Genomic DNA, 13,938 nt, shown 5'->3' with positions numbered 1-13,938 from the left:
AGGTACATAAGGCGCCAGAAACACATTTGCTCGATCTTTGGATCGACCGTCGATGCTGCTTCGATGCTTGCTATTAATGAACTATCAACTAATTAATCAGAATTAACGCTAAATTTATATTGGAAAATATCAATACGGGCACAAATTACTATTTTATCACAAGTATTAATAGTAAATTGATTGATTTCATAAATAATAAAGATCGACCAAGCATCGATAGTCAATCGAAAGATCGAACTAATTTGTTTATATTGCCTAAATCATATCGAAATGCGAGGGACAGTCAGTCAGTTACCGCAACTATGATGTATCTCCGCTCATGCATTGATGAATGTTACTCGCGATGAATACACGTTGGTACGTTTGGCTTTCAAAACCAATTACTTAACAGCATATTAAACAATTTTTATCAAAAAAGAAAGTCTCTTCTTTACATAAATACCCTGTCGATAAAGCTGTGTTGCGAAATAATTAAGTATGAAGCCAAATCCAGCAACAGATTGTTCAATCGCGATTTTCTCAAAAAGCGTGCTGCGTAGAATAGACCTGTATGTGATGCGACCGACGATATAGCAATGAATTTATGCAAATGAGGTTACGCAATTAAAGGTACTCTAATGCTAATGTGTGTCTTGAAAACATATATTTATCGTAAGTAACAGGTTATTCAAGTCATGCATGAGCGGAGATACATAATATATAGTTGCGGGATCTTATTGACCATCCCTTGTAGTCCGTAGGTACACTATCATATGAAAAGGTTTGGCCAAAATATGAGCAGAAAGTGGTAGCATGAAGAACACCATTTTTTAATTACTTGAAAGTTCATCAAACAAGCATAGAAACAGCATCGACAGTCGATCCAAATATCGAACCAATTTGTTGTTGGCACTTTAGCTTGTGTGAGACCTAAAAGAGTTACTTTGGGAACCAAAGTTGTCACGAGATATTAATAGATAAGAAGTTTATTGGTTATTATTTTTTTAATATTACCTACCCGTCTCAGCAGTTACAACACGATCAACGCCGACAATAAGAAAGAGGGAAGCAACAATCACGTTGTTGATACCACACATCACCATCGTTCCCTTTGTAACAAAAGTGCAGGTAGATTTAATAAATATTTTGAAGTTGAACGTGCCACTAACTAGAACATATCTGAGTATTATATTATTACAAGAGACGAAAATAATAATTGTTGTCATTTGTTACACTATTATAAAAATCATATGTCTCGATATTTATAAGAAGGAAGGAATGTATATATATGTAATTCGCGCTTGATTATTAGTTTCCTGTTTACCGCCCGTGTCCAAAATTGAAAATCTCAAAATAATTAATTATTTTTGTTTTATTTCTAATTTTCTCCTTTATAATAACTTTTAACTACTTCTACTTGCCATTTTCTGAGTTTAATAATATCAACAATAATGACGAATGAACAAAGAGTACAACTCCACCTTCACTTATTTATAAAATCAAATATTGTTGTGAAATAATTAAATGCCCGCTCTAGTCAAAATGAGTCAATAGTTGCCTGTAATAGTTCAAACTAAATAAAGAAAATAAAAGATAATTAATAATTAATAATTAAAAGTCACTTCATCCCTTTTTCAAAATCTTCAACAGGAAACTAATAATAAGTGCGAAGGGCAAAGATACAATTTACTACTTTATGAATATTTGACATATTATCACAGTATCATAGCAAGCAGGTAATGCGCCTGCCTAAATGCATTACTTACTGTTTGTATTGCTACGCCTTGTTTATTTTATATACACCCTTACCTTGCAATACATGATATCACACGCAGCATAGCATTTTAACACGCACTGGCATAATGTGCAATCGCTGAGTAGGAATGATATCTGAAACATATTCTACGTCGGTTTTTTATCATGTGCGAGTCACCCGGTCACATTATTCATCAAAATGTTTAATATTGGAATGACTTGAAGTAACATGTTCTGTACTTTTCGTTTGACAACATTTTGAGGGAAAAAAGCAATTACGCAGTATGTTATATTAAGGGGGTATAATACCATGATTTTCATCAGGATCCCTCTTCTTTTTTGTGTTGCAAATTTATGAAGTATATAAATATGTTCATCATCTCATGTCCTGAACTTATAAAATATCTCTACATACAAAATGCTTTTAAACCATGCTAACTGCAGTACCGCCTTAAGTTGAGACATTCATGTTGTACTTTGTTGATAATTTAACAATGGGATACAACACGCCATGATACACATATTAAAACTTAGCTTGACGTTAAGAGTCTCATTGCCAAGTTCAATAAGCTCCATTCAACAACCATAACTTCAAAGACTACCTCTAATAGTGGAGTATGAGTTTATGTACTTAATATATACAAAGTTCATTATATGAGTGCACAAGCAGATGGGGACATAGAACAAACGTTTACACAAACATCTCAAAAAAGTAACTAACACCCCTTAAATAATGGCCATTATTCAAAAAGGGGCTATTGTATTACAAATCTGTAAAATGCGTTGGAAGCAGAATGCATTTCAGTGCATTTTGACACCTCATTTGATACAATAGCCCAGAAAACAATAAAAAAAACCGGTCAGATTAATGTAGTGAGGTCTAGATTTGAAAGTTGCAATTACATACAATTTTTTACGATACAAAAACAATTAGATATCATTAGACATAATTTCCTTCCATTATCATGATTATACTGAATACAAAATCAATACAATTTACTGCACCGTTCAAATATTGGGTTACGCTGTCAATTGCTACAAATGAGGTGTCAAAATGTACGGAAATAAATTCTGTAACACAAGCATCCGTTTTTCGAATAATTGTCATTATATAAGGACGGTTAGTTTTTTGAGATGTTTATTTCTTTAATACGTCATTGTAACTTTTTGAAAGTAGTAATTCTCATATCTTCACATTTCGTCGGGAGTATTACATAGTGACGTTTGTTGTTTTTTGTCATTTTTATGAAAATTGGCCAATGTATTTTAAATAGTGAGTAGTATAATATTACCAAGATTTGAAGCTCAAGTTTGCATAATTAATTAGTTAATTAATTATGCAAATGACGATTGTTGATATATTACATTACCCGACGTTTTACATAGTGGCGTATTTAAACATCCGTCACTATGTAAAACGCCGTTTACTCGGAAAAACAACTCAATTGTATGGCGTATCTGTCACATCCGTCACTATGTAAAAACATTATTTTTCAATTTGAACGTACGTAATTCAATATTGTTCATTGAAACCTACATGATTTCTTGACGGATATTGATAACTGGGTATAAACCAAAAACTTTTACGTAGAGCAGATATTCAATGGATCATTATTTTAGTTGAATATCACTTTTAATAAATTTTTAATGGTTCGAGTTGATTCGACAATTATTTAGAGACATTATTTCAAAGCTTTACAATATAAAAGGGATGATTAAGTAATAAAAATGAAAATATGATCCTTTTTAATGAGTAGGTTATTGAAAGATGATCAAAATATGTTCAGAGGCGTTCAGAGGCGGCTCAAAATTTACAGATAATACAGTGTAAATTGGTAAAAACTGAATACAATCATTGGCATTTTGTAAAAAGAAGTTACAGTTATTAGCTATATCATGAGAGCGATTGCCAACGCGAGGTCGATCTGCTTCTCATCTCCGACAGAGAAAAGCAGCATTATTGCGTCGTCATAAATCTGAGCAGATTAATGAGCACTCAAGTGTCAAAAAAGGGACACACTCGCTACTTTTGCTGGAGATGTTACGCGTCCAACACCTCTAAGAAGAGGATAAAAGAAATTGAAAAATTGAATATCTCATTTCATTTAGCAAATATGTGATTACTATACAATACAAGAGACGAAAATAATTTCTACCTTTGCAATTGTTGTAATTTTTTACACTATTATAAGTAAATAAATCATATTTCTCGATAATTATCAGAACATAAACGTAAAAACACATCACCTTCGGAATGAATGTATATGTTATATTTTGATACTTTAATATGCATAATTGATATACTATTACATCGTTATGAACACGTCAGAGTGTTGAATACGCAAAATTGCTGTTTTGAGTAAACGGCGTTTGAAAATATTGGTACCATTTCATTGTTCCTTCTAAAAATTGAGAACATTCTTGAGCACTCATTTGAAATGTATTATAGAAGTGAATGTACACGGATTATTTGCAATAATTAGATGTTTTGAAACAATCAATATCATCCCTCCAAACGGGTATTTACAGCTATTCGGCTTTATGCTGAATCCAAAATGTCTCTACCGCTGCGCAAATAGTTGTATACGAGCTCGAATACGAATTAAACTACGTGAAAACCATAGCACACATTCTTGATTTGGGGCTTTCATGTAGAAATTAATGGTTGTACTTTACATTTGATATATAAGTTGTAAACTGGTCATCCATGTAATATTTAGCAAAACCACCGGATTTTAAACCAGAAATAACAACATTGGCCTATATTTTGCATATAATTTTGGGGCTTTTACGAGGGCGCACTCACATTGTTAAGCCATAGCGATATCATTTGGGGAATGTTTGTACTTATATTGGTATCACTGGATAGAAGACACCTATAGCTATCCATTGGTATCAAATATAATAGTATAGGACTTTTAATATAGAAAATTCGGGGTTTTCAGCTATACAATACTACAGATCATCCTGATTTGTACAGCTAAGTATACGATTCGTCTTTTTGTCGAATTCATTAATTACACTTAGGCGCGATTCGTCCAAATCAAAATTTCGATATCTACGTCAGAGAGTAACATTTAACATTAATTTTTGGTGGAAATAAAAGATCACATGAAACATAATCACAAGCATACAATAACTCAATTTACTCCAAATTCTCGATTCGTCACTCTGCCGAATTCATAACGATATATTGGTTATTGCTTTTATTGCTACCAATCGTGTTTGTTTTACATACATCCTTACCTTGAATGGCAGAATCACATGCAGCATACCATTTTAACACGCACTTGCATCACGTGTAATCGCTGAGTGTGAATGGTTTCTAAAAGTTACCCCAGGTCGGTTGTTATCAAGTGCGAGTAGATTATCCAACCCTGGTCACGTGACTAGTCAATATATACAATCTTAATGACAGTAACTGTTCTGTACTTTTCCATTTACAATATTTTGAGAAAGAAGGCATATACGGAGTATACTATAAAATAAGTTGCTTAGTTCAATAAGCTCCATTCATCAACCATAACTTCAACGATGACCTCTAATAGTGGAGTATGAGGTTTTGTACCGAACACTTACACTGTTTATTCCATGTGTGTACAAGCATATAGGGGTCATATAACTTAGACATGGCAGATGAGAATTTTTAATATTCTAGTGATGGTATAACGTTGTAAAGAAAGTTCACTCATACATACACAACACAAACTTTTAAATATTTCTTTACGTCATTGTAACTTCTAAAACGTTTTGAAGTTACTTTTCAAATCTTCACTTTTTCTTTAAATAACGGAACAATTCTATTATACTGTACACAGTAATTGACAATGCTTAGAGGTGCCTACATTCAAGATTACATATTAAATATACCCACGTTGTCTTTGTGGGGTGGTAAACCACCCAGTGGCGTAACAAGGACTGGTAGCGCCCGGGGCAAGAAAAAACATTGGCGCCCCTACACCCCCACTCGAGAATATCTTAGACGCGAGGATGTGGGAATGGCATGATATTTTTTCAAGTGAGGCCGATTTGGCGCCCCTAGTGGTAGCGCCCGGGGCACATTTCCCTCCAGCCCGCCCCCTAGTTACGCCACAGAAACCACCCCCAAATTAGTCGGTTTGCTAACTAAACCCCACGATTAATTTGAAGAGAACGATTTTTTTAAAGCGCCATTGACATGACTAATTTAATGGCAAACAACGCAAATTGTTAAGTGCAATTTTAATTCCAAATTGCATTCCAAGAAATTCTTTCTCACGTTTCTAAGTTTACGAAGAATTAATTACATTTCGCCTCTTAACGACGGGTGAATGACCGCATGCAATTGTATTGTTATACATTTTGATTAAAATATTTTTAATATTAGACATATTATGAAAATGAATAGTTTGTTTCCAAAAGCAATTGAATCCAACTTGTACAGTTCTGAGAAAATCAAAGTATTTTGCACTTTTTTGATTAAGTTCATTTTCTGAGATACCATAAAGTTAAAGCTTAAGGAAAGGTTTGATTTTTTTTTTAAATTTTTAATGTATATTTTTTTTCTAACACAAGTGGATTTAATTGCAAGTGAATTTTTAGAAAAGCACTTCACCAAAATGTTTTTAATTAAAAACAAGGTGCAGGCGAAGCGTCCAAATACCACTGCTGCGTAAGGTGAATCCCGAAGTCAAATTCCTACTGCGTTAGAGACATCCAGAGGATGTTTAAAGGCATCCCCATAACACAATGGGGTTTCTGACCTCGGTATGTCTGGCTTTTGTACATGTGTGGCACAATTGACTATACCTTGCATTGGCATTGTGTGCAAATAGTTGGTGTTTTCATCCTTTTATTTGACATTCAAAACATTGAGACTTATGAGTAAAATTAATGCAGTGGGACAATATTAATGTTTCCTGTAAGAAATTCAAATATAAGTTATAAGTCTCAACTATTAGCTTGTTGGCTGCAGTTTTAAAATCACAATTTTGTGTGTGTGGCAATGGGGACTTTGCCTTTAAAATTTGGTTATATTGATCAAATTTCCCAATCATAGTGCATTGTAGGAATGCCTTTAAGCCTCCTCTGAGAGACACCGGAACAACGGATTGCAGCGGCTATTCATCTATGTCCGATTTGAGCGCTCATATATGTTATGCGATCAAGCAAAATCAGTCGGAACTCGAAACCCAAATAAAATTGAACAGCCAGTTCCAAAGATGAGAGCAATTAAAAAGTTTTCAAAACAACAGGAAACAAAAGGAAATGTTTCCTTTGTTTGACTATATATCAAAATCAATGTTTCCGAGTTCCGACTGATTTTGCTTGATTGCATCACATATTAGAAAATGGTGTTGATAAATATTCATAAGATTGTACAATGCAGGCAGAACGGAGCAAATGACCTTGCCATACAATAAAGCGTGAAAAGTCACACAAAATGTACACGTGGTGTCATCTCAGGCAATTCCAAAGAAATCAGTAAAAACTAAATAATAGTCAGAGCGACTGGAATGTTCCTAGAGTGCTCTAAAAATAATAATTTTACGTATGCCTATTGTCTATTCAGTATAAGATGGCACATAACCCTGTTCTTATTCCACTTTAATAATTATATATCACAAGAAGATTATTTTAAAGTTGTGGCAACATTCACTTAAGCTACCACACATTTTCCAAAAGTTTTGTATACATTAGACCCTTGTCTCCCCTAGGGACCCTGTGTACTTTCTAAAGGTCAAGTGCCATCTTATAGTGAATACGAGAAAAAAAACAATACCACAAACAGCGCCTTCTAATGCGTTTGAAATTTGAGTATCTTTGTTTCTTTTATCTATTGGTAGCACAATAGGATATGGAGAGTCTCCCGAAAAGCACTCGGCAGTCTCGCATTATAACACCCGCCACGTCACACAATCACGGCGTGGAGATGTACCACAGCGTCACCATCAGGTCAGTAATTACATTTGTACAGGCGGCATCACGTGGAAATGTAAACGCACCATCAAGCAAGCGCTAGATTACAACTAAACCGAATTAATAAAATAAAGTTCACCTCTAGAGATATATATCCCATTATATTTAATTAAAAGAGTAATAATCATATTGACCAGGATAATTGAAGCTTGCACTCTCGCTTTGTGTCTATAGAATTGCTTTGTGTCTATAGAATTAACAGACCGCACACAGTTAAATTCATACAATACATACAACCCAGGCAAAAATTTAGGCATGAGTCATGCCCATGAACATGCCAAGATCTTGCCAAGAACATGCCATGAACATGCCCTATTTTCCCTAGCAACGTGCATGAATTTTCGCGAATTTGGGAATCTTTGGCTGAAATTTTACCCTCGCCCATGAAATTTCATGCTTATTTGTGTCGCACTTTTTGTCAGAGCCTTGACATATTCAGGGCATGTTCATGGGTATTTCATGGGCATGAATTGCGGTCAATGTCAAATTCTCGCTACTTTCATGCCATGAATTCCTTAGTCAAGGGCGACAATTTAGTGGGTGGAGCTATCAACATACATTTATAATTATCACAGCTCCCTCTATTCTGCATGGTTGTGAATGGTTTTGGTATTTGAGCAAATCATACAATAAGCAAGCCGGATGATGTATGGGCATACCGATATTACTAGTAAACATTTTAAATATCATTAGAATCACCACATATTCATACACATGTGATGATGAGACATCCACGTGGAAGGGCTGCTTAAATGCTACTAATAATAGTGTGATTATTTATATTATTTATGATTGATTTTTTTAAACATCTATGATCATGGTGCACATTTTTCAATGTTTGAGCAACGTAACATAATTTTTGGTGGAAGTTTGACTTCAAGTGTATAGGCCAACATGTAGTCATGTTCTAGACTTAGGGCTAGGCTACTTAGTATTTGGTAGAAATAGAGATGATCAACCCGGATGATCGAAATCATTTCAAAAAGTATACCATGTTAGTCCAAAGGTATAATTAAATTTTACATTTTTGAAAATGGAAACAGTTACAAATTGCTATGGTTTACAGTCCCTCAGGCTAGTAGTAGGCCTATAATACTAAACAAATATTTTTGATTTTACCTCTATCATGTCTATGGGTACAAACTTATGTTTGTTTTCAAGGAAATAAAGTTAGTGTCAGGCACTCGAATAACAACTTCGTATTATTAGATGCAGAATTGCATCACGAGCCCATGCTTGTCGGATCATGGAACCCCGGCATGGAACACGTTATAAGATGGTACCGGGGGGGACGGCCAACAAGATTGACTGAATTTTGACGTTGTCATTGGTTTTACACGTAAACACGAAAATGTCTCAAATAATCACATAGGGCTTAAGTGTACGCATGTTTAGATGTTATCACTTATCAAGCACTATTTTATCAGTCTAAATCCGTTGCAGTTCGACAGTGAACCTCATTGTAAGTGCCGTTTTTGATTTTTTTTTGTATGAATAACGCACCAGGTGGTGGTCGCAGTGCATTCTCAAATTCAGTAAATTTCCATCGTCAACCGTGTAATTGAATGGGTTTATTTTGAAATTTTAAAACGCTTGATATATCACAAACAAAGAGGCCTATGTTAATAAATAATATAAATACAAGCTAAAATCGTTGGGGTTCGACAATGAACCCCACAAAACTAACCGATATGTTTATGATGTATTATACATCATAAACATAATCGTGTTTTAAACTTGTATAATACAAGTTTAAAATTTCTCTCAACGTGTACCAATGATTGCGTGGTGTATATGTAGTGGTAAAAACTTCGCCTGCCACGATGCAGAGTGCCCGGCAGAGGGTCACAAGATATCGATTCCCACTCCCGGCTAAAATAATAATTATTATTTTCTTCACACTCATTTTGTATCCAAAAATATTCACTGATTATTTGATTTTCATGTGAAAATGTATACATTGCACTGGGAAATTTATTTGTGCATTTTCTGTAATGGGGCCAATAGAGCTAAAAACGTCCAACGTCAGGCAGTGTTGCCGGTTTGCCGTCATATTGTCTGTTAGTCGTTTACGCTGTTTAAGCTTACCAATATTGTCTATACTAAACTCGTGATCAAAACCTCAAAGACTTGGCTTCGAGTCCTCCTCGAATCCAGCAAAATTGGATGTTTTTTAGGTATTTTATTTTAAATATAGAGATATTTTGCTCCGCAACGCCGTTTTCCCCAATGAAATTGGACATTCCAAAGTGAAGATATTGAGTTCGTAAGTTATGGTATAATAAAATTAGAAATTGAGATATCGGCCTTTAAAAATAATATTTGACAATGTTGAGAGTAGGAATTGCCTTCAAGAATGTCTCAAAAATACAAGATGCCAGTTATATTCTGGTTTGAAACTATCAGACAATATTTTAAACATTAATAACATCCCAAATTGTGAAAAAATCACCCCGGGCAGATTTTTGGCTATTTCTCCATTTACGATCCAGCCCAAAAGTGTCTCCTTTTGACATGACACGTCATATACCCTGTCTCATTTTAGCTGAAATCAGTTAAGTAATAACAATAAACTACTTCTTCATAGCTTGATCAATGATCACATCACATGATTAATTTAAGTAATTTTGCATGCAAGTGCAAGGCACTCTTATCAAATGTGGTGAGTTTCTTGTCATTTTGATGAGAATATCCAAGTCCTTTTAAAGAGAAATCTATTTTGTTCCCATGCCAAGTTTCTGTTTGCCAAGTTTTGCCAAAAGCGAGTAGATTGCTTTAGGAGTGTTGGTGCATTTCCCTGACTGACAGACAAGTGGGGGTTGTGCCCTCCCCCTGCACACACCTGTGACCCCACCCTTATCATCTGAACTTTAAAGTGACGTATGATTATATTTTGATTGTCATACCGTAAAACCCCGTCTACAAGCATATAGTGTGCTTCTGATGAAAGCTACATTAATCCAGTCGCCATTATGGAGTTTGAGCAAATAAATTACGGATCCAAGCATATACAAACAAGTATTATTTTAAGACTGATCTATTGTATTGGTATATTAACGCTTGCTTCGAATTAATTAAGCTTTTATAAAAAAAAACACTATATATGCTTGTAGACGGGGTTTTACGGTATTGCATCTTTTGCCCCTTCAAAACACAAACCTAATAACTTTATTGTGATTATACTTGGATTCCAAGATATGCTATAACTAAACATTACTAGGTGGGACAGTGGTATTTACGAGAAAACATTACATGTATATAAGAACTAAAATTCTGGTTAACTATACGTTGATATGGGCCCCTTGATGAAAACCATGGGACTTGAATTTGACACAAGGATTCTGAATCGGATATTGAGGACTCGTACTCGGACATGAGAAATTATCAGGGACTCGGACACATCTTGTGCTTAAAATAATGTGACGCGATCAAACAAAATCCATCGGAACTCGTAAGTAGACGTATTGATTTTGAGATATAGCCAAACAAAGAAATTTCCTTTTGTTTCCAGTTGTTTTGGAAACTCGTTAATTGCACATAAATCTTTGGAACTGGTTGCTCATGGGGTTTTCTGCAAAATCCAGATTTGTAAATGCTTTTTATCCTATAAGAAACAGAAAATTTACTATTTCCGAGTTCCGACTGATTTTGCTTAGTCGCATCACATATTATATGAAATAATTGATAACAAAGTCAAAATAACAAGTCAAACATTTATGTTTATTTAAATAGTTGCAAGTCTTAATCAGGAAACAAAACTTAGAAATAAACCGACTTGCCCGGCCGACTTGGTCTTTTTAAGATTTTATCCGTAAGACTAGTCACTTAAAGCATATAAATTAACAAAACTATATGTACTATAAAGCTTTTCTCTACAAACTATATCACAACTACACATGATTTGACCACATTATGACCATCATCAAATAAACTATGTACATGCACAACATTCTTATATATCTTAAGGGCTTACGTAAATCTTTTGATTGAAAAAAACCAACTACTGCTGTACATGTGACGTGTATACTACCATGACTACCGGTTTCTTTTTTTTTTTCGGGGGGTATATCTACATGTGACGGATACTATTTTTATGGTTTAAAAACCCTTTAAAAGCCATAAAATTAATAATATACATTGTATATGTGGCAGATATTCCGCATGAATTAATTCAGTAAATTTATGATTCGTAAAGCCGTGAAACCTCATAAAGCTGCCAGAAAATAAGTGCACACCCCCTATAGAGGAGTAAATCTTCAATCAAAGAAATATCTGGATTTCCATGTCTGCTTTCTGAAAACGACTGGAATTCCAGTGGTAAATGTCGCTTGAAAAAGCCTGGAAATCCAATTAAATGAAGGAAAATCACGGAAATGTCTACTATGATCTCTCAAATTGAGGATTTCTGATTTCTGATTCAGTTGAACTATTTTTCTGCTGGATTTTTTCGCATTTGGACACTTTAAAAGTCTGGATTTCCAACAGCCACGATAAAAAGTCTGGATATCCGAACTCCTCTATAGGGGGTGTGCATCTATTTTCTGGAATAGCCCAATGAACGTGAGGAGGAGAAGGAAATCATGTGCATGACATGTAGTGGAGCTCCCCGAATCTCTTTTCAATTCAGGTTGCCATGAAACGTCCATAACGTAAGTGCGCCCCACCCAGCAAACACAAAAACGTTTTAAAAACGTTTTAAATAAGTTATATTTTGGCTTTTGGTTTAGGTAAAACGTTTTAATAACATTAAAATGTCGGGTTATATAAAGGTCATGATAACGTTTTACAACGTTTTGTATGAAAACACATTACAACAATATTTTTTAATGTTTTCAAAAAATGTTATTGTAAACTATTTTTGCAAACATTTTTTGCCAAATATTTTGTCAATACTTAAATAACATTATGTTAAAATATTTGAACCCATCAAACACAGTAATGTTCTTAAAATGTTTTTTTTTTTCAAAACCTTTTAATAACATTTAAATGTCGGGTTATATAAAGGTCATGAAAACGTTTTTAAAACGTTATTGCAAACATTGTGGGCAAACATTTTCGCAAAATATTTTTTCAACCCCAAAATAACATTCTGTTTAGAATGTTTTGTATCAAGTGTCCAAGAATGTTTTTGGAATGTTATTAAAACGTTTTTATACCCTTTATATAACCCGACATTTAAACGTTTTCTGTAAAACATTTTTGTTTGCTGAGTAGTAGATTACCAAAAAATGTTTTTTAAGGTTATGAAAACGTTTTATACTCTTAATATACCCTTGATATAACCCGACATTTAAACGTTTTCTGACAACCTTTTATAGCCTTTTTCTCCTATGTATGATCATGATGATGTGTCATAATAAAACAAATCACCCCATGCATGGTATTTCAGAGAAATATGGTCACTATTTTCCCCTTGGTACTGGCCCACCCCTCATACTTTGGGCATTGTAGGCCGGTAGCCAGTACCTCGGGAAAACTAGTTTCCCCTATTTCCATTGTAGTATTTGTATAATACCATGATGCAGTCAACCTCAAATGAAAATAACTACATAACGACAGGGCCTGAAAACGGTGATTAAACCATTTAAACGGCTTTTGTTGCATGATGGTCCTGAACTTTTGTTGACGCCTCACTACAGCATGTCTAGGGATGCATAAATGCTAGAACCTAGCATGGTCGTAGGCTGTGATATTTCAGCATTCGTGGCATTGAACATTGCCTTTGGGGCTGGCGCCCTCAGCCTCTGCCGTTGTTCTCGGCAAATCTGCCCTACAACCCTCCTTACGAAGACCTTCACTTGTAGTCCGTGGTATTTTGTCGATGGACCAAACTTAATCTTCAAAATTTCTGAAAATATAAAAAAATACATTATTACAGTCTGAAGATTGGGCTATTTCAGAAAATAAGTGCACACCTTTTAAATAAAAGAAATGTATGGATTTCCAAATTTGCTTCATGAAAACAACCCGGGTCACATCAAACAATTTTGGTGGTTTTTGTTGAGGTGTTGGGTCTCTGGGTGTTGATGGCGTACCGGTAAAAGGGGGTCTTTTGGAGCTGCGAACCGGGCTGCGAACAAGTAAAATTGGGGCTTTTGGAGCTGCGAACAGTCAAAATCAAGGGTCTTCTTGGCTTTTGTGGTTGAAAATCGCCTGAAAGAAACAGAAATAAGGAATGAGCAATTTTGGGGTCTTTTAGAGCTGAAATTATCAAAATTAAGGGCCTTTCGGAGCTCTATGTTGGTG

The 13,938-nt window shown here is 34.7% G+C and overlaps 1 protein-coding gene across 2 annotated transcripts in view; it reads right to left on the bottom strand.

Moving 5' to 3' along the window:
* Positions 1 to 11,477: 11,477 nt before the first annotated feature.
* LOC140168478 (uncharacterized) overlaps positions 11,478 to 13,938 on the bottom strand; it is a 42,963-nt gene continuing 40,502 nt past the window's right edge. For both annotated transcript variants that reach the window (XM_072191876.1, XM_072191877.1), the window contains one exon: positions 11,478 to 13,540. In XM_072191876.1, the coding sequence (XP_072047977.1) occupies positions 13,326 to 13,540 (215 nt within the window). In that variant the 3' untranslated portion in view covers positions 11,478 to 13,325. The remainder of the gene's footprint in view (positions 13,541 to 13,938) is intronic.

Source organism: Amphiura filiformis, chromosome 13 (assembly GCF_039555335.1).
Source record: "Amphiura filiformis chromosome 13, Afil_fr2py, whole genome shotgun sequence".
In the NCBI taxonomy this organism is placed as follows: Eukaryota; Metazoa; Echinodermata; class Ophiuroidea; order Amphilepidida; family Amphiuridae; genus Amphiura; species Amphiura filiformis.
The sequence above is the reverse complement of the archived record's forward strand: the minus strand, read 5'-3'. Positions and strand labels throughout refer to the sequence as shown.